At 44.3% G+C, this 22,427-nt stretch overlaps 1 protein-coding gene across 30 annotated transcripts in view; it reads left to right on the forward strand.

The window, feature by feature from the left end:
• ADGRL3 (adhesion G protein-coupled receptor L3) overlaps positions 1-22,427 on the forward strand; it is an 809,498-nt gene that overhangs the window by 736,250 nt on the left and 50,821 nt on the right. For all 30 annotated transcript variants that reach the window (XM_073340228.1, XM_073340229.1, XM_073340219.1 and 27 more), the window contains one exon: positions 2,745-2,841. In XM_073340228.1, coding sequence (XP_073196329.1) covers positions 2,745-2,841 — 97 coding nt within the window. The remainder of the gene's footprint in view (positions 1-2,744; positions 2,842-22,427) is intronic.

Genomic DNA, 22,427 nt, shown 5'->3' on the forward strand with positions numbered 1-22,427 from the left:
CAATGGATATTTACACTGTGACTCATATATAGGAGTGGGAAACAGTTTTCCCATGAGAATTTGATTTTTTTTCTGATCTAAATCTCACAAATTTTCAAAAACCAAAAATCAATTTATTAAAAAAATCAGTTCAGTTCAATCGAATAATTGCATTTTGATCATTCCGAAATATTTTGTTTCCATTTCAGGGTTTTTTTAACCTTTTCTTAGTGTACACGTACAAACATTTCGAAACAAGAAGTCTGTTTTATTCAAAACACTGAAACTTTCCTGTTCAACAATCTCAAAACTTTATTAACCAAAAATGTTTTGAGTCACATGTTTCATAAAAACCAACACTGTTTTGCGAACAGCTTCTTGTTTTCCCCACAAATTGGCATTTTCCAATGAAAAAATATTTAGCTGGAAAATTCCCAACCCGCTCTCCTCAAACCATCTGTTGCACCTTCTGCTGAAACATTTACAACTATAACACACACTGCTTGTGTCTGTGACCTGCTTATGACGTCTATTAACGCTTTATAAACCATTTATAGATGGAAACTTAATATAAAGTGTGACCAAAATGGGTTATTGTCGAGGTTTCAGCTAGGATTTTCAAGAACCCTAAGGGTGGTGGACACCTGCCTAACTCCTTTAAAATGCCTTGGAAGTTCCACGGTTCACATTTCCATAGTGCAGAACAACGCTGCTTCTCTCTCATGCCATCTTACCCATGACACCAGGGAGGGCTGAGCAGGTGTCTCCCTTGTGCTCCTCCCTGGGTTTCTCAGTGTCCTTGGAGGTACATGGATATTTTCCCCCATGTGGCAGAATTATTGACTCGCAGTGTCGCACAGGTGACGCTAGCCTCACTTAAGTTATCTTTATTTTGGCTGCACTTCCAAAGCTCTGCCATGCTGAGGTTCAGTACTCCCCATTAGCCCCAATGACATTCTGCATTGGGGAAAAGGAGAGTTGGCCTTACAATCTCTGTACCGGAGGAATACTTTTGCTGGGGTAGGACTCTGTTAAAAATTGAGGCAGGTAATAAAACTATCTGCTTTCCATTCACTGCCAGCATCTGGGGATAAGTAGCTCAGCACAGCAGTTTGCAGGCGTGAAGCATAGCCACACATATATGCCAACACTGCACACATTTCCCTGCCTAACCTGTCTCGTCAGGCGGGGGTTATCACGTCCCAAACTCCTTGTGTGTGGCTGTTCTCTGAGCCTGCTCTGCTGGGTCTGTCCAAACTCGTCAAAGTGAAGAACACCTTCCATGTTTGGCTACATGGAAAAGCATAATGCTTACTGCTCTGGGAATTCTCCCGGGGCTTTGCTCCCATGCACTGAGGAGCACCGACTCTTTGACACACAAGCTAGGATAGATGAGGCTGCCCGTGGCGACACTCCAGTGCAAGCCATGTGTACCTCGTACCTCATTCTCCCACTGCCATATACCCCAATGTGATGCTGGTGTAACTCCTCTGAAACCAGTGGAATAACACCAGCCTCGTGCTGAAGCTGGGCAGGCGTGATTCAGGCCCCTTATTATTAGTGTAATAGCATTTTTATACCATAGCTTGCAGCTAGTGCATCTTGAATCATTCTCCCTGTATCAGGAGACAAGGAGGGATGACGGAAGCCACAACCCCAGAGTGGGTTTCCCCATAGCAAAGGCGGATCATGTATGCAGGCCCACGACAGTCCCAGTTGTACAGCATTGCAGCAAGTTCACTTGGCCACCTCTCATCGTGACATTCAGCAATGCAGCTGGGGAATATGTCTCTTTGGACCCTTCCTCCAAATAATGGGGAGAAAACCAACCAGCAAGCAGGAGCCAGATTTTCAAAAGAGCTCAGCACCCAACGCCTCCCATTTAGGCATCTAAATAAGTGACTGGGTTTTCCAAAGGGGATCAGCTCTCAGCTTCAGGCACCTAAAAGAAATGACCAGATTTTCAAGGAACCACAGGCGCTACTCGGAGATGAGTTGTTCTGAAAAACTGCCCCTGCTTGCAGCTGCTAGCTTGTTGGAAATCTGTCAGTAGATTTTCCAAAGCACAGACTTGGGGAGGAGGTGGTGTGGTGAGAGTGACACAGGTAAATGCCCATGACCCATCTGAAAGACAAAACAGAGAAGACCACTAAATCCAGGATAACACAGCAAGACCTCTTCAGTAAATGCTCTACCATAAATGTCAAAATCTTCACCGTTTTTCATTAGGGGAATATAACTTCTCTTGTTTCCTGGTTCTATTTATTTCTCACATTCCCCACAGTGGATAATAAACCTGTAGAAAACTTGAGCACATCCAAAGAGAGGCCTAGACATGAAACAACTATTCCAGTATACTTGAAAAAACAGATACAAATCAATATACCACAAGGGAATTTTAGAAGCATTCGTGCTATTTTCTGTGAGTTAGTTTTAGTGATTCAACACTACACGGCTGGAACAATATCTTGCATGGAGGTTATTTTGTGCATGGTCTGTTCTGCTTGTTTATTAATATTTAGAAGCTATATGGTATCCCATGATGCACTTCTTATTTGAGATAGAAATTCAAGTTCTGAAGCCAGGCAGCGAGTGTCTGGTATGCAATAGGCGGGTGATAGCCAATCAGAAACTGCTTACTTACAACTGGATAGGAAGACGCATCATCCTCTAGACATGCCAGTAAGCCAGCTTTAGTGAGGCAGAAAGAAATGTATCTGCAGCTGCTAAAAATTCATTACCTGTGTGGTTCAATCCCTCTTCAGAGCCGGATCCGTAGAATGTGGAATGACACAGTTCGAAAGCAGTCCGAGTCTTCCTTTATTACCGGAGATATAAACAGTTCAGCTTCACTCAACAGAGGTAATTATAAACTGTTTTTCTTATCTATAACTTTTATGATTATTTTTAAGTAGTCTGAAATGTATTCCCCCTTCCTTCTCCTCAAACTTCAAATTGTTTCCGACCTTATTCCCTGTGATAAGAACGTTACATCACAGAATGAAATGCAGTTGGAATGCAGTGTATTCCAGTGTTCATTAACTGGGAAGGGTTTTTTATTGTTGGGGAAGGGTTGTTTGATTGGTTGGGTTTTTTTTCCATATTTTTACACCTGCATTTTCAAGAATATAATTTCTGAAAAAGTTAGGAAATTTAAAAAAAAACTTTTGTCCTACTGTCGACAGCTAGAGCCATCAGCTGGTGAGCCATCAGGCCTCATTGCTAGGAGTAAAAATGGGCAGTTATGTGGCTGTGTAGTCTGTTAAGCCACACTGTCCCAGATATAAAGCAATTTCATAGTGTCTGTGGAAGTAACAAGATACTGCAGAACACACACTTCAGACAAACCTGTGCACTTGGAACAAAATAATTGAGAGTGATCTTAATATCTAGAATGAGTGCCTGACTTATGTGAGCTGTTCAGAGCTCTGGGAGGGAAACGTTATCGGAAGCGTGTAGCAATGGAGTAATGCTAAACAAAATACAGCACCTATTGCAGTGTGAAATCTTGGCTCCTTTTAAAAAGGTTTCCCGTTGAGCTTTTTCCAGGAAAAAAGATCGTATGGAATTTTTGGGTCTACTAAGCCTCACAAGCTGCCCTGTTTCACCTCTAGTTAAATTATTTTGATGGTTTGCCTTGAGTGGGTAACTAACTGTGGGCCGAATCCTAAGAGCTGTACTCCGAATCCTGAGGGTTGTACTTGGTGCCAAATTCTGCTCCTTGTTTTACAGACAAAAATCAACCAGATAAATACTGGTGTAAACAGAGGACAGAATTCGGCCCTTAGGGTCTGATTCACCGCTCATTTACACCAATGTAAGTCAGAAGTAATCCCAATAAAATCCACAGAGTTGCTTCCGTGTAAAGATAACGTGAGAGGAGAATCGGAGCTTTGGTTCTTACTCGGTCCTTATTCAGGCAAAATTTCCATTGACTTCACTTTGAGTTTTGCCTAAGTAAGACCAGGTGGGGAGGGCGTGAAGATTTTGAATCTCTAATTAGTGATGGGTCACTACAGTGCTTTGGGGATCAAGAAGGTTGGATTGAGTTCCCTTACTCTTCAGATACATTCCCCACAACCTTTTGAAGGAGAGAGCAGGTTAGTAAACATGAGTGTGTGTTGCTGTCCCATTACACCCCCTTGTCATCAGTTGTTTTGACTTGTTAATATAATTGTTTGCAGTTAAGTAATTGAAGCAAAGGGTAGATGCAGTCTTATAAAGGGCACCCCCATCACAGAAACTTCCTTTAAATTTGTTTTGTCCAAGCTGATTGCCATTTACACCTCTTTCTATCCCTAACACAGAGCGGAGAGGGGAAGTATGGCTTTTGTGGGGCTAATTAGGGGGGTTTTGCTTTGCAGCATGAGGGAGTTTGCAGCCAGAACCAACCTGCCCCACCACCCAGTCTCAGCTGTTCTCTCTCCAGTGCATGAGCTGTGAATCCCTTCAGATAATGCAGCGGTTGACTTGCCCTCACATCCAAGTAGAGTGCAAACAATGCTTTTGCAAGCAGAATGTCTTACGTTCATGAAGGGAGGAAGGGCATCTTTCCTCTGTCAGCTCAGTCAGTTTTGTTCCAGGATGAAAATGGCTTCTTAAACTGAGAACATCGGGATATGGCTCCAAAGTGGTCACCTTCTGCAGCTTCCTCCCAAGTCTGCCAGGACAACGTTGAGAGATGCCCACCTCTGCCGTATTATTACGTCCTGATTGCGCAGCCCTGATTGTGCTGCCTTTGGTTAGCACCTACCCGTGGAGGTGGATATCATATTCCACATTTTCTTTTCTACTGACAAAAGTATCTGTACAAATGGGGACTATAAAACCACTTTGGGAGTTAACACCTTTGAAGAAGCACGTGACCTCTTGTTACAAAGGGCGCTAGGAAAGAACACCGTGTCTGAAATTAACACAACTCCTTGAGCCCGTCTGTAAGTTCATTATTAGGCAGCCTGTTTATAAAAAGAAAAGGAGTACTTGTGGCACCTTAGAGACTAACCAATTTATTTGAGCATAAGCTTTCGTGAGCTACAGCTCACTTCATCGGATGCATACTGTCCGATGAAGTGAGCTGTAGCTCACGAAAGCTTATGCTCAAATAAATTGGTTAGTCTCTAAGGCGCCACAAGTACTCCTTTTCTTTTTGCGAATACAGACTAACACGGCTGTTACTCTGAAACCTGTTTATAAAAAGTACTCATTGACTGAAACTTCATTCCTGTGGATTTGGAAGGGATGTCCCCTCTCACATTTTTTGACCAAGTCTTAGCAATGTTGTTTAACTCTATTTGTATACATTGTGTTTCCTTTCTAATTAACCACATTCTGTTCATTGGTGTCCTTTCCCATAGCCCCCAAGCAGCTTGCCACATTCACCACTTTTCTTAAAAAAAAAAAAAAAAAAGAAAGACTCTCCCCACACCAGAATCTCTCTCCCCCCCAGGCTACTATCTTGCCTCCACGGTTCCCCTTTTAACCATCTTTTTATGTAGGGTGACCAGACATCCTGTTTTTAAGCCCTCCTGCAGGTGTCCTGATTTTTTCTTAAAAACGGGCAAACTGTCCCATATTTTCTGTCCGTCCCCACCATCAGTACCGGCAGCTCCTGCTGCTGGCCAGATCCCTGTTCACCAGCTGCCCTGTCATCAGCAGTGAGTAGGGGGGGTCCAGTGGCCAATGATGGGGGTGGGTGTGCAAGGCAAAGCTGCAGCTCCCCCAGCTGGTCCGTCAGCACAGCTCCTGCTGCATGCTAGCTCTTGGCCAGCAGGGCCCTGCCCCCCGTCCCATTTCCGGCCAGCGCTGGCTGCACGCCGCAAGCTGCGGTGACTGGTGAATGCAGGCTGGCGCCAGGCAGTGGCCAGTGACATGTTGCCTCTGTTGGCCACCTATCAGCCCTTTACGGGCTCCCCGTCACTTTCATAGAATCATAGAAGATCAGGGTTGGAAGAGACCTCAGGAGGTCATCTAGTCCAACCCCCTGCTCAAAGCAGGACCGATCCCGCACTAAACCAACCCTGCTTTGCCCCTTCACCCACCCTAGCCCCGCTGCTCCTCCATATCCCCGCCGGCAGGGCGCATCCCTCTCCCAGCGCTGTGTGGAGAACCAACCCCTGGTCAGAGCGCTCAGCTCACCAACAGCCTGGCCAGCAGGCTCCTTCCTTTCCCCCCTGCCTCTGGCTGGGCTGGCGCCCCGGGAAAGCCCATGACCCTCCAGCCCAGGGCGCTGCCCAGGAGCCTAGTCCTGCATGTGCCAAAGCCCTGCACAGCATTAGCACGGGGAAGCCTCTCCGTCCCTCAGCTGAGCTCTGGAGTGGTGAGGGGGGGGGAAGCGATTTCCAGTCTATTCATGCCCCAAACCTGAAGACTCCACAGCAGCCCCTAGGGCAGGGGTTTAGCAACCTCTTCACCCCCTCAGCCCTGGGTCCTGCCCCCAGGGAGCGTGGGGCTGCTCAATCCCCTAAGCCCCCTTCCCTGCTGAGCCACCTCTCTGGCCGGGTTCACTGAAGCCCCTGCAGTCAGGTTCCTGGGCCCTGGTGCACAATGCATCCCTAGGGCTTAATCCCTTCCTGCCTGCGCTGTAGGCAGGGGACAGGAGGCGGCTGGGTTATGTCGGTGTCCAGCAGCACCCTGGAGGTATTAGCTGCATTTCGACACTGTGCGAGCAGGAAGGGACCAGCTGCTTGTAGCCACAGAGAGGGGAGGAGGGAAAAGAAGAGATGAGCTCTGCAAAGACACGGGCCAGGTCATCCCTCCCCACCTCCAGCCCTGCAGCTGGAAGCAGCTCCTGTCCCTTTCCTCTCGCACAGTGCCAAAAGGCTGCTGCTTGCCAGGTACCAGGAGAGGCGGGTCCATCCCAGGGGCCCAGCCAGGCATGGAGGGCAGAGAGTGCAGGGAGGGTCGGGTCGGTTGGTCGGTCACCCCCCCCCCCCATATGAGAGAGGTGTACTTGTGTGTGTGTCACCTCCCCCATGTGGGGGGGGCAGGGGTGTGTGTGTCACCCCTCCCTGTGTGAACCCTAAAGCCTGAAAGATAAGGAGGTAAATAAAAAGAATCCAACTACATAGCATTTCTTTTTAAAGGGGGCCCCGTCAACTTGATGTCAATTTTAACGTTTGTACTGCATAGTTCTGATTATTTGCCATTGAACTCGCTTGAATCCGAGTAATTTTATCAGCTGTCCTGTATTCAGCATCGGGAAATATGGTCACCCTATTCTTAGGTGTTTATCTGTCTCAGCCAAAACAGCCCCTTGCCAATCTGCAGTCTGGGATTGGCCCTCGTCATAGTGCTGCTTCTGTTGTCAGAGGATCACCTCTCTCATTTGATTATCGTTAGGCTTGGAAGGATTGGATTTTTATCTGTAAATGTCAATAAATGATTTCACCATACACACACAAACTGATGAAAATTATTTTGATCAGTAATAATCGAAATTTACCAATAGGCAAAGTAAGTAAAGTCTGCTTGAGAACTTAATAGAGTTTGATTTAAGGATATTTACATTGTGTATTTTGACATGTGAAGTTGACAACTTGTGTATTAATGGTTATAAAGTTTTAATTTTTTGAATCTCGGGGCTTACTATCATTAAATAATTCTCTCTTTAATCTCAGTTCTGCTGCCAATCATCTCATCACATCCTTCTCAAACCAGGCACCTTGCTCACTCAGTTTCAATTCTGTCTCCATGCTTGTCCCTCTATTGTGATTTGCAGAGGACAACAGCCCACCATCTGAGTTGTCCACCTGCCAGTCTTGTTAGTCCCCTTCTTTTCTCTCTTCTGTCTTCCTGGGGGTCTCTGGTTTGGGATCAGCCTGAGGCATCCCATCTGCGCTAATGCATCCCCCTCTGCAGATATAACCAGGTCTTCGTTTTCTGCCGTGAAATACTTGCTCTGTCATTACTTCTTTCAGCTCCGTGTATCCAAACTGATATTCCACTCACTGGGGAAAGAGCCCTGTCAACTATAACGTCACCCCTTCACCTCCTGTGTTACTCTAGTCTATTTATCCTGTCAAGAACTTAAGGCTTGGCCCAAACTTCCTCTCTGGCCTCTCTCTGTGCCACATTTGCTAACTGAAAATGTGCTGACTTTCCCCTCCAAAATTGCATTGACATTAAGAATCATACTGGTCATTTCTTGGTGGCAACTTAGTTATAGATTAGTCCAAAATACACCAGGCCTGGTTCTCCTTTCACTTATGCCTGCTTTACTCCAGTGGGGGTTACTGTGGCACTGTACCATTGTAACTCAGGAGGAAGTGAGTGGAGAATCTGATCTATTGTGTTCTCCTCCATTCCCAAAAGCAAGAGCACATAACTGTCATAATCAGAAATCCCTATGGACCCTCTGCTTGTTTCAGGATCCAAGTTGACAGCGTCTTTCTAGTATTCAATCTCCACATCTTTCTCTCCCCTTTTCCTTCCACAAGTCTGACTTCTTCTCTTTCTGTCCCCCATTCTTCTCTCTCCACTCTGAGATTCTCCGTCCAGCAATCAAACCTCTTAGTGAAGTGACTGTTTCCAGGTCGCAGTTTCAAACCTGTCTTGCCTGTAACACCAATGCTCTGTGCAGTAAAAGCATCAGATCTTAGTTCTGGAGCCTTTCAAACTCCCCATAATGATGCCTCTTCTCTAGTCTTGTCATCTCTTCCTTGTGCATTCCTGCTCTGTAACATCTCTCTTGCGTGACACAGAGTAACTTGCACACAGTACTTTACCTCTATCATCCAGGAGTGAGCTTTAATCTGCCCTGGAGCATTCTCTGTGAAAGGTGCTGTGGAGTGTATTGTGTTGTACTCCTCCTCTGCCTTGCAATCAGTGCTATCGTGGAGTAGATGCCTTTGCATATAGCGGGCTGCACTGTCCCAGATCTGAGAGGTGACAACGATGAGAGTCAAACTGAAAAAAATGTCCTTAGTAAGAGCATGGGTTGAGGAACGAGTCTCTCTTTGTCTGTATGACGTTCATGGGGCAAGAGGGTCTAAAGTTCTTGATTTACAGGTGTAACACTGACAGACCCTGGTCATCGGCAGACAGGATCAAATCTGGGACCTCTGGAGCTTAGTGCATGAGCCTCTACTGCATGAGCCAAAAGCCACAAGGCCCTTAACTAAGGCTGTAGAGCAGAGTGGTCTCAGTGCCACTAAATGGGACAAAACACCACACCCAGGAGGTGTGGGGGTTACGAAGGGCTAGCATGTAAAGCATCTTTTTCGGTGATAATTGTACCAAAGGCACATTGGGGCATGTGCATACAAGTGCAAGGTAGAGTGTCACAGCGTGCAATAGCGGGTGTGTTACATGGACTGCGAAATCGAAGTGTAACCACCTGCTTGGGTCCCCTTCCCACTGCCACCCCTTTGACTGAACAGTCTCCCAAGTCAGCCCCCTCTTGTGTATGTGTCCCCTTTTAGCCCGCTGACACAGCTGTATTTGAAGTGTGTGTTATTCATAAACTGCAACTGACCTTCAGTCATGGGATGCAGAGGGAAGTACTGACATCTGGGAGCCCCTCTTCTTCTGGAAGGCTGAACTGTGGGAGGTATGGAAGAATTGCGAGGGGAAGAGCTCTGCAGTGTGGTTGTCTCAGGCATGGGGATTGTAGAGCAGGAACCCTTTTAGTAGCGGCTCTCTTGTAATAGCATGTCACATGGTACAGGACTAGGGAAGCTAACGTTGCTATTAATTATTATTTGTATTGCAGTAAGACCTAGGGGCCACAGTGACGGCTCAGCACCCCAATGTGCTAGGCTCTGTGCAAACGGGCCCTGCTGCAAAGACCTTCCAATCTCCATCTCAGCTTTGAGTTAGATTGCTTGAAAGTAGCAGTTATTGATTTATGCTTTGCAAATTGCCAGCGTGACAGAGACCTCATGTGTGGGTCTGATGGTTCTGCAGAAAACTTTTGAGTAGATCCAGAACGATCAGTGTAGAGTAACAGGGGACTTGCTTAGAGAAATTTGAACCTTCCTTGTGCTGCAATCAAAGTGCAGAAGAGATTTCTCTCCTCTTCCTCCCTTACAGATTAGTGATGTGGCACAGAGAGAGCCATGTTGCCTTTCCCTGTTTATTCCCACCTAGCAATGACTAATCTGAACATCCCTGCCCTTTCAATTTTTCTGGTGTCCCATGCAGTCTTTGAGAGAGCTCTCCATGAGAATGCTGGTGCAGTTCAGACAGCCTCCCTCAATAACCAGTCATGTAGCAAAGCAGTGATGTGACTCCAATCCATTTTTCACTCATATCTTGTCAGAGCCATTATTGTCTCTCTCAGGGTACCAGACTGTCAGAGTAGAAGAAATTCTGTAATAAATCGTACAGCACCTTATTTGCATTCAGGTTTCCAACCATATTTTAGGGATGGGGTTTTTTTAATATAGTTTTGGAGGAAAATGCAAGTGGAAAAATGTAAATGGGGGTTGTCTGCTGTTGATGGTTTATACATATTAATGTTCCTTCTTTCTTAGTCACCGAGAAAAGGGCTTGTGCAGTACAGTTTGTTGTCGTCATCAGATGCTATTTTTAACACGAAGTGCAGCGAAGGTGCTGCGTGTGTCCATAAGAGATGTCAATTCACTATCAATTCACTGATTGCAAATGTTAATCATGTCTTAATATATTTTATCTTTTTGGAAAATAATGGGGTAGAGATGATACCAATAGAGTTCTACAGAATTTAAACAGGGGTCTAAAGAAATGAACTTTAAAGCCTGTCAAGTTGAATAGAGAACTATATCCCAACTCTAGAATTCTATGGTTGGCATAAGAATGCTGCAGAAAAGTTATTATTTCATTACCATAGAAAGTCTCTTCTTGTCTGACTCCCTGTATATGTGAGCTGACTTGCAAATCCATGTCAGGCCCCAATCCTGCCATTGGATCCATGCAGGTATGTGCCCTTATGACAGTCCGAGATCTTTGGGACTTCATAGACTTTAAGGCCAGAAGGGACCGTTATGATAATCTTGTCTGACCTCCCCCATAACAACGGCCAGAGAATTTCATTCCCTGGTGCCTGCATCATAACTTCCAGTTGAACTACAGCACATTTTTAGGAGGACATAAAGGAATCCTCATTTTCACATTCTCCGAGAGGACTTGGGCAGGTATTGAACCCAGGACCTCTCACAACCTAGGCAAAGTCTGAATTTTAGGCAACAAACCCCCAAAGTGCCATTTATATAAAAGTGCCAGACATGGGCATCTATCCAAACCAGTTGCAGTTGCAGAAATGTGTAGGGGTGCTGTGTGAGGGGACAGAAGCGGCAATTGTTAGGGGCAGAGAGCTGGTGTGAAGTAGGGAATGTTTAAATATGGACAAGCAAGGAGGCATGCGAGTGTGGGAGACTGTGCAGAGATGCGTATGTGTGGTCATGTACATGGAGGACAGGTCAAGAGTTAGGGCCAGAATTGCCTCATATTAAACTATGATCATTGTGAAGTCCAGAGGCCGCAGGATGCCAAGTTGCTGGTGATTGTGATTGGAAAGGAAAGACTCTCTTCCTAGTTAGAAACCACAGAGCCACATTCAATCCCCAGTCACCCCATGTAAAACTACTGAAGTATGGTTTGTACCCATGTAAACGAGGGCAGAATTTGCCCGTTTCTTAAGAACCCCATCCATAACATTTGAAATAAATGTTTTGTTTCTCTCTGCCTTATTATTCCTGCTCTGTATTTTTTATGTCAGCCACAAAGATATAATCTCAAGTGTACACAGGAGAAGGGGGAATGATTGCTACTGTTTTCCGAGATAATCAGTTTAATGTCAAATTCATGCCGATTCCATCATAATGAACAGAACAAACTGAGCTCAAACTCAAACAGTGGGAATCTGACTCCGAGAGAAAATTAAAATAAGTAACATTAATATCCTGATTTCTAACCCAAGTGAGACCTGATGGTTCTCAGAACGAAATCTCCTGTCAAATCCCTCCCACCCACCCCAAAATATAATTAAATTCTGATTTCCATTCTGAAACAGTATCTGGGCAGTGAACTCAGCGGGGACTGCTCTCAGTGGATGTCGAGGCGGGTGGGTGGAATTGAACATTCGGTCCAGGTGGCCATGTTATGCTGAATTTTTAGGCAGCAGGCTTTCAGAAAACGCATTGAAATTCCATGCGGCAGAAGTCTGATGTGGGACTTTGCCCCCTCTGTCAGTGCTTCCACCAGTGCCCTAGGTGGCAGTAAGGGGGCACTGTTACATTCCTGGTACTCCAAATATTGCTACTTCCAGTGCTTGCCATAACCAGAATTTCCAAGCACGTATCAAGGACAGAGATGGGTTCTGTTCAGATTCTCAGCAAAGCTTCAGCTTGCGTCTTCATTTCACCTGAACTCAGGTGCACGCCCACCCACCCACGGATGTCACACACACACAGCGGCAGCTGCAAGATGTCACAGGAAAGCAACGCAAGACTCCAACTTGAAGTGGTTTCTTTGGGGCCTGGTGTGGTGGGACCCTGATCCTTGACGCTACCGTAATACAAATAATAAATAGCCATCAAACTGGTGCTTTCTGCAAGATTCAGGCAGGTCCAAGAAGATACCTGCTTCTGCACCCTGAAATATGCAGACCATTCAGTGGCAGCCATGTTGTTTCACAATGTAAGCAGGGATAGCTCTTTCCATTTTTACCTGCTTCTTATGTATGCAAGACGAAGAAACGAGCAGCACTTTAGAAGACTTAGCGCAGAGCAGTGATGGTGCACAAGGGACGGAGAAGGAGCGGAATTCTAAAGGAGTGGGGGAGGCATTAAAGTACGCTGAGCGGGAAGGCCCTTGGAGTAGCCTCACACCACTGTCATGCAGGTGAACCTACTTTGTGTCCCCATCTCTCTTCTCCCCAGGCTGACAGAGGCTGCGATTGCTGTGGAGACAGCATGCCCAATCACTGGAAGTGTCTGATGTGACCCACCAACAAACCTCTCTGTTGAATTAATAGAGATAATAATACGAATGTTCTTGGAACACATCTTTACTGAATCAGAATTTCTCAAGGCTCAGTCTCAAAATTAATGTGGGATCCAACACTCCAACAACTATCCTATGACCTTTAAGAACATGAGAACTGCCATAATGGGTCAGACCTGTGATCCGTCTAGCCCAGTATCCTGTCTCTGACTGTGTCCAGTACCAGAACATCAGGGGAAGTGTACAGAACAGCAGCCGTTGATGGATCTATCCTCCATGAACTTATCTAGTTCTTTTTCAGACCAAGTTATACTTTTGGCCATCACAACATCGGAGGGCAATGAGTTCCACAGTTTAATGGTGTGTTGTGTGGAAAATACTTTCTTGTGTTTGTATTAAACCTGCTGACTATAAATTTAACTGGGTCACTCCTGATGTTTTGTATTGTGGAAAGGGTAGATAATATTTCTCTGTTCCGTTCCACACCATCCATGATTTTTATAGCTCTCCCTCACATCCCTTTTCGAAACTGGACCAGCCCTAATTTTTTTAGTCTCTCCTCACGTGGAAGCTGTTTCATATCCTGGTTCATCTTTGTTGCCTGTCTCTGAACCTTTCCAATTCCAATCTTTTTTGAGATGGGATGGTCAAAACAAGATGCAATTTCAAGGTGTCAGCACACCATGGATTTATATAGTGGCATTATGATATTTTGTCTTATTTTCTATCCCTTTACTAATAGTTCTTAACAGTTTCTTAGCCTTTTTGACCACTGCTGTGTGCTAAGCTGAAGTTTTCAGAGAACTATCCAGAGATAATAGCTAATTTAGAATCCATCACTATTTTCCACTGAATGCATCCGATGAAGTGAGCTGTAGCTCACGAAAGCTTATGCTCAAATAAATTGGTTAGTCTCTAAGGTGCCCCAAGTACTCCTTTTCTTTTTGCGAATACAGACTAACACGGCTACTACTCTGAAACCCATCTCTATAAATATATCAGAGGGATAAATACTGGAGAGGGAGAGGAATTATTTAAGCTTAGTACCAATGTGGACACAAGAACAAATGGATATAAACTGGTCATCAGGAAGTTTAGACTTGAAATTAGATGAAGGTTTCTAACCATCAGAGTGAAGTTTTGGTATAGCCTTCCAAGGGAAGCAGTGGGGGCAAATGACCTATCTGGCTTTAAGATTAAACTTGATAAGTTTATGGAGAAGATGGTATGATGGGATAACATGATTTTGGCAATTAATTGATCTCTAAATATTCATGGTAAATAGGCCCAATGGCCTGTGATGGGATGTTAGGTGGGGTGGGATCTGAGTTACTACAGAGAATTCTTTCCTGGGTATCTGGCTGGTGAATCTTGCCCATATGCTCAGTCTTCAGCTGATCGCCATATTTGCGGTCAGGAAAGAATTTTCCTCCAGGGCAGATTGGAAGAGGCCCTGGAGGTTTTTCGCCTTCCTCTGTAGCATGGGGCACGGGTCACTTGCTGGAGGATTCTCTGCTCCTTGAAGTCTTTAAACCACGATTTGAGAACTTCAGTAAGCTCAGACATAGGTGAGAGGTTTATTGCAGGAGTGGGTGGGTGAGATTCTGTGGCCTGCGTTATGCAGGAGGTCAGACTAGATGATCATAACGGTCCCTTCTGACCTTAATATCTATGTATCTATGTAACTATATCGTTTTAGATGAGATTATTTTTTCCAGTGTGCATTACTTTGCATTTATCAATGCTGAATTTCATCTGCCATTTTGCTGCCCCATCACCCAGTTTGTAAGATCCCCCTGAAATTCTTTGCAGTCAGCTTTGGACTTAAATATTTTGAATTATTTTGTATCATCTGCAAACTTTGCCACTTCCCTGTTCACTTCCTTTTTCAGATCATTAATGAACATTTTGAACAGCACAAGTCCCAATGCAGAGTCTTAGAGAACCTTGCTATTTGCCTCTCTCCATTGTGAAAACTGACCATTTATTCCTACCCCATTTTCAGCTTTGTGAAATTGGCCATATTAATTGAAATGTAACCCTAATGCTCTCTATTTAACATACTTTTGTCAAATAAAAGAGTAGCTTTGGCTGGCTCCAAAAGGCATCCCAGTCATTCATTTTTTGCCCGTAGGCATGGTGGTGGAAGTGCATGGCCTTGTGGGAATTTCCACTGCTAAACTGAAAAGCAGAGATTAGCCAACATTGCAGTGATCAGCTCTGTATTTGGTTTAGGCTGGGACTGGATTCATGTTTGAGGCGGAAGGAAGGCTAGGATTTGGATTTAGCAACACTGAAATATTGCCAGCTGATGATCAGATGATCTTGTGAGATTTTCTGCTCCCTTGAGTAGGTTCTCATGATGTTTGGATGGCATCCAAACCACAAAATAAACCTACACCCACCACACATACCCTTTGGATGTGACCTGGAACCAAGTGTGAAAGTGGGTCTAGTATTCAAATCCAACCTCTGCACCCTAAATTTTAAGGGGTTCAAATTCAAGAATTTCTGTTTTGATTCATCTCTCTTAAAAATGCTACTTAATAGCTCCAGCAAAAGATTTTATACAAATTCTAACCATTATACTTAGTAATATAATCGGAGTGAATAAAATTGAAAATTGAAAAGATGATTAACTGACTCTTATAGTCCATACACAGACTAGTCACACACAAGCTATAAACATCTAATCACACTGTTGATATTCAGTGTAATTTACAATAATTATTAAACTTACTGGGATAGAATTAAATAGCTTTCTAACCAATTATTTATTAAACAAGGAAATGTGCTTCAGAGTATACAGAAAGGTGAGTTACTTCTCAAAAGTTTACCTGCGAGTAAAACAAAGTCATGTAAACAGATCAATAAAACTAAGCTGTATGGGTTGGTTTATCATGCATTTGCCACAACCATTAAAAAGCATTGTGCCGGCAATGCACAGTATGTAGGCATCTTTGGAATTACTGTGAGATCATGTAAGATTTCTCATGACATTGTGTGATAATATCACATTCCTCCCTCAAGCAAAACAGTGTTAACACAGTATATCAGAATTCATGATAAGTCTAGCAAGAGCTTATGTGTTAAATGGAAGTTCCCATTCTGCGTCCAGAAATGTATACCCATATGTGAACTTCTGGAGGGGCCGGTAACCCTGCTGTAAGACCTCAGAGCTGTACTCTAGTAGCATCCTGGCTGTCTCCTTCCAACCTTTGAGCAGGCCTTGCCATGGTATTGCCCAGCCCTGGATTCTCCAGTGAAGTGTTCTTCTGCACAGTTACCCCTCTGCCTTGGGAGAGTTTGTGGTGTGGCCTAGCACCTACAGTGAGCAGTGGCTGCTGCTGCTTTCATATTTCACGTCCTCAGGCACTGTGCACCCGCTGCTATGGGCCCAAGCTTTGATTTCAGTACGACTCAGGGCACAGAACCAAGGCTGGCTGAGCTACTGAATCTTCTGTTCTTCAAAGGAGGTGCCAGGGGGCCACTTGGGTGCCTGCTGGCAAAGGAGAGGACATAGAGTCCCTTTGGCAGGGAATAAGAACCCAGGAACTGTTGCCGATCCATAGAGAAGTAAAGGGAGTAAAGGAGAAATGAGGACGGTAGGAGGATCTCAACCTTTTTTGAACTTTTTTTGGACCTGAATAAATGCTTGAGTTCAGTTCAGGACCTGTGGAGTGATTGAGCTGGCTCCATTATTACTGAACTGCTTCATCCATCTCGAGTAGCGTCTATGAAATGACTGCCTGTCATCACTTTATCAAAGGTAAATAAGAAGAACTCCAGAAATGCCTCAGTCTGGCACGTATCTTTCTAAGCTTATAGCGTGTGTAAATTCCAGGCAAGATCTGAACCAGTTCTGGCTTTCATCTCTAATGGGGTTTCCAGGCTGCATCCCCAACTCCCAATAACTAAAATGGGAGCTAGCGGGTACTCAGTGTAGCGTAAGGGAATGCTCCACCTTTCAGAACTCAGCCTTATATAAGCTGTTAAAAGCATTCTCATAAAAGGGGTTGCAATTTTCCAAAGCACAGTATCAGTAGAATAGAACATCTCAAATAAAAATGATTTGCACATTCATCTGTGGCCTAACTGCAGTGACTCATAACCAGAACAGAATTAATATAGCTTCCATCTGTCTCTACAAGACCTTTCAGAAACCACAAGTCAACTGTTTTTGCTAAGTAGGTGGCACCAACTTGTGGCTCTTCGCTTCCTTGCTATAAACAGCATAGTGTTTTCAAATGCATTAAAACCCAAAGAGCAGGCCAAAGGGAAAGTAATGTAAACAGGAAAGCAAACTGCAAATGATGAGAATTAAAGCCTCTGTATCGCAAAGCACTTAAGCAAGTGAGGAGGCCCATTGCAGTCACTGGGCCAGATTCTCAGCTGGTATAGATCAGCATCAGTCTTCCAATCAAAGCGCTTTGCTGATTGACACCAGCTGGCACAGCGGGGTTACTTGTGCACAAAGTGTTTAAGAGTTTTGTTGGTTCAGGGATTAAGTCTGCAATAATAATATTAATAATAATAATAGGATTAACATAAGGGCTGCATGGCACCATGTAGCTCTGAAGGACTGGACATTAAAGGGCATGTGCATTGCAAGTGTCATCTGGCGAGGCGGATGTATTAGCGGATTTCCCAACTGACGGCTTTGTGCTGGGCAACACCTCCCACCGTGACCTGGAAGTGGGTGTCTGGTGGGTTCCTGTGCAGTAGGGGTGCTGGGCCTTGCATGTGTAAATCCAGGGGGGAAAGTAATGAGCAAGACAGGGTGCCAGGGAACCCGAGCTGTCTGAATGAGTTACTGTGCAGCTGCCAGCAGTTGTGAGGCCTGAGAAGAAATCCATGACTAAGTACCTCATTTGCATGACAATGCTTGCACTTCAGCTGACGTCCCATCAGACCCACCCATTCTGTGAGACCATGTTTGGTCTTGAGAAAAGAAGACTGAAGACGTCAAGTCTGTTAAAGGACGTTATAAAGAAGACAGTGATCAGTTGTTTTGCACGTCCACTGAAGGTAGAGCATGAAGCAATGGGCTTACTCGTCAGCAAGGGAGATTTAGGTTAGGTATTAGGAAAGCTTTCTAGCTGTCAGGGTAGCTAAGCACTGGAATCCCCAGCCTTGGAGATTTTAAAGAACAGGTTGGACAAACACCTTTCAGAGATGGTCTAAGTTCATTTGGTCCAGCTGCAGACCATCAGGCTGGATTTGCTTCCAGCCGTACTTTTTTATGATTCGGTGATGATTATTGTTATTCCAGGATTGCTCAACTAAGATCGAGACCCCAGTTGTGCAGGCGCGGTGCAAACAGAGTACAAGATAGGTCCTGCACGGAATAGTTTTCAAATGCCCCTTTTTTGTCGGGCATGTTCACCACTAGCGAAGTCGAGGCACTGGGGACATGATCTGGATATTGCTCAGTAAGGAGGACTGCACCTCGCACTTCACCTTAGATGTGCCCTCCACTTGTTTTTATGCCTCCCACACCTTTCAAGGACTTTCAAGTGCAAAGGCCACAGTATCCCTTGATTAGTTGGGTCTTTGAAGATCTTGTTGACCTGGGCAAGGGATCAAATGAGTTTTCCAGTTTCTCTTTAGTGTTTGTTCTTTGGTCTTCCTCATTTTGGCCTTTTCCTTTGAGTCTTTCTTGAGAAGTTGGGTATGTATTTATTTGTGGTTATGTGGATGCTAGTCAAAGCTGGGTCATTAACATTTCCAGTTAAGAGAAGCAAACCCACTAGACTTCCCTTCAGTCCCCAGCATTAGAAATACCTGTCCAGTCAGCTAAGTGCCCAGTGTTTAATTTCTCAACAATTACTGCACAGCCTGGGCAAAGAGATAAGGCTTGCAGCTCTCTCAAAATGGATTGCAGGTGCTGAAGGATTTTCCACTATTATGAATTTCTTAATAGTGTTTTGTTTGTTGTGTTGTTGTAGCCATGCAGGTCCCAGTATAAAAGATATTACCTCACCTTCCTTGTTGCTATGGTGTTTTGTCAAGCAAGGTGACTCTTTTTGCAGAACTCTGTAAGACGGTGCAGGAACTGGTCGTGTCATGGTTCAGCTAGTCTGGTTATCTGTTTCAGACAGTGCTCAATGCTTGATACCTCAGAGGAAGGACTCAGAGTGGTCCTATTTGTGCACTGCTCCATGAGGGGAGGGGATTTATTGTCTGAGGCCAGTAGGTGAACAATGAATACTCTGAAGCATGAGGGCTGATGACCCTTCTCCATTTTATCTTAAGCAGTTGAAAGAAAAACCCTCTCCATGAAACAAAAACTCCACCCTTTTCAGAAATAGTTAGCAACACCAACATTAATAAATCAGTTCATTAAATGAAACCGTTACCAGTGATGGAAAAAACACACCAATCCGGCCAAGAAAAACCAAACAGAAAAATGAAGAAAGGGGAAAAACTACAGTAGGCAGGAAGGATGGTCTGATGGTTGGGTCACTGGACTAAGACGTAGGAAACCTGGGTTCAAATCCTTCCTCTGCAACTAGACTTCATTTGTGACCGTGGGCAAGTCAATTGGGTCCAGATCCACAAAGGTATTTATGCTCCTGACTTCCACTGAAATTAATGTACTGGACCAACTTTTGTCAGGGAGAGAAATGAGCTTTCAAACTTCTTCAGAAGGAAAATGGCTTGATGTAAGCACAAAACCTTTTATGCCTCAGTTTCCCATCTGTAAAATGAGGATGATAGCACTTCCCTGTCTTACGGCGAGGGTTGTGAGGTGATACAGCCTGAGAGCCATGTAAACACAGAGCACCAAAGCCAGACAGACACTGGGCAGTAGAAAGCCACTCCCAGACATGTATAGGAATATAGGCCCATATTAGGCCTGAGTGAACTATGGGTTCAAATTGAGTTTGGATATTAGCATGAGCAATAGGCCCAAAGCATGTGACCAAAAAGAGTACGATCATGAAAAAGAGGAATTGTTTGTGTTCAAATTGTAGTGACCGTTGAAAACCAGTGTTACCTTATTTAAGGTTTGAGATATATAATAGAAATGAAGAAAACATGGTTAGTTGGGTACCAGTAAATAATTAGTTATAAAAGTTTGTTTAGAAAGGAGTGTTTAGTCCATGGCTTGGGAAAAAAATACAGCAAGGTGAGATAAGAAGACAACTTTGAAGAGAGTTCAGCCATTAACTGTTTCATCGGGCTTTAGCTAAGGTCTAATAACCAGCAATGACATCACTCGTTTGTTATAGTGTATGTTAGGGGGCTTATTCCTTCACCCACTTACTTCCCTGGTCCTTCTCGCATGAACAGAGAGCAACAATACCCGAAGTCCAAAGGTGCAAACAATTCGATGTTTATTGGGGTGAACTTCCAGCAAGCATGATTCCAGTTTCCTTCCTTAGTATCCTCCTTCCCAGCTCTAACACCACAAAGCCTTACACCTGTGTCCCTGTTCCCATTCCTGCCCTTAGCCAAACATGATTCCAACTTCCTTACTCCCATTCCCTGTTCCCATTTCCCCCTTTAGCAAAACATGATTCCAATTTTCTTACCCCCATTCCCTGTTCCCATCTCACACACCCACATGCCCACCCCCACCCACACCCCGTCACTTCCTCATTGACTACAGATTATATAGTAAAACTTGAGTTCTGCTTAGCTATACCTTAACCAATCATTTTCCTGAAATTTAACTAACCAATCCTAACATATTGTAACATGATTATGTAACCAATTATATCCCACCACCTCAATTAGTTTACACCCAGCAAAATTAATTATACAGCAGACAGGAACAATCACAGAACCAGACAGAGATTATACAGACAAACAACAGCAAAGTGGGAACTATAATGACAAACCAATACAGAAGTGAGGATTTCACATCCCAGCTATTGATAAGTGAGTTCTTGCCAGACAGGATGCTATCAAACTAAGTTTCCTTTTACATTTTCTAGGCACTTCCCTTTCTCTGGAGGTGATAGGAATACAATCCTGTCCTGATACTGCCTAACAGCCCAATAGCACCTTATTTCCATGTGACTAGTTTGGAATGTGAGGATGTGACCGGTCGCTTCCCAGCTTATGGCTGCCTCTGCTGCTTAGCCAAAGGCCTTAGCCTAAGAACAGGGCCTCAGACTGTCACAGTAAGAGAAGGCCCTTACACCAGCAGACAGTGATCTTGATTCTTTCTTTTATACCTCTATCACTAGCCAAGTGATAAGAATACACCTAAATTCTTAGAGTACAGGCCTTTGCAGACAGGCCTGAATATCTATATCCTAACACTGTTCAGCCATTAACTGTTTCATCGGGCTTTAGCTAAGGTCTAATAACCAGCAATGACATCACTCGTTTGTTATAGTGTATTCTAGGGGTTCTTTGACAGAGCTTTTCCTTACCCCTCTGGAGTCATGCCATGACGGGAAGGTGTCTCCTGGACCTGATCCTGTTGTAAGTATTTTGGCCAATGCTTCTAACTGTATTGTTGCTAGGGTATAGCGTATAGGTGTATACATTTATATTTGTGTTTCGGATGTAACCAACAGCTAGTGGCCTTTGAGACTAATAAAGGAATGTGTGTGGGGAAACTGACACATGGTGAATCTTGATGATCTTATTAAGAAAATTATTTCCAACAACCCATGAGACCTTATGGTTTGGCTTACAAAGCCACTAAACAGAGTGCAGAGGATGTGAGTGCCTTAAACTAAATTTGGTAATCTGAAGCATCCAGCTAGTCATATGCACTCCTGCAAGTGGACTGGGTCTGTTGTGATGTTAGACAGTCAACATTGCACATGTCCTCCTCAAGTTTCCAGAAATTAAGATGTTTAATGTCATGTTGTAATCAGTTTTTGGCATTCAGGTCCAAATATAATTAGCCAGAGTTTGTACTTTGTTGTATAAAACAGTAAATGGGCACAGAAATGAATACTGGTTCTGTACATTCTGAAAAATGCTGGAGAGATGGACTAAGTAAGAATCAACAGGAATAGAGGAGCAGGGCTGCCATTTTCCTAGTATTTCCAGCCCTACAAACTAGAAATAGCTCGTGAGAGCCAGTCTCCTGGTATGTCTATCGTGAGCATTCTTGAAGTGCTACAGGAGAGTCAGATGTGACATTTCACATGGTGAAGGAGCATGCACAGGAATTTTTAGTGGCATTTTGTGGAGGAAGCTGCAGGAGCGGGGCTGGCAGTTCTGGAGAGTTGGTACAGCACAATGGGTTTGTGGTCCGTGTCTTCGGCTCCTGGGCATTACTAAAATACCAATAATAAATTATCAGAACAAGAAGAAATCAAGAGAGTTTAAAAAAAAAAAACACAGTGGAGGGCAGAAAATAGAGAGTTAAAAAAGAAAATCATTTTGACACTAGCCAAGTCTAAGATCCAGTATTCTTGGGATCCCAGGGGATTCCAAATCAAATAACACCACCTCTCACAGACATATGGGAACAGATTTTCCAGGAGTTCTTCATTCTTAATGGGAATTGATGGGTGCTGCCTAAATGGAGCTGAGTTCATTTGCAGCTCTGGCCC

The sequence above is a fragment of the Lepidochelys kempii genome, chromosome 4 (assembly GCF_965140265.1).
Source record: "Lepidochelys kempii isolate rLepKem1 chromosome 4, rLepKem1.hap2, whole genome shotgun sequence".
NCBI classification, from domain to species: domain Eukaryota; kingdom Metazoa; phylum Chordata; order Testudines; family Cheloniidae; genus Lepidochelys; species Lepidochelys kempii.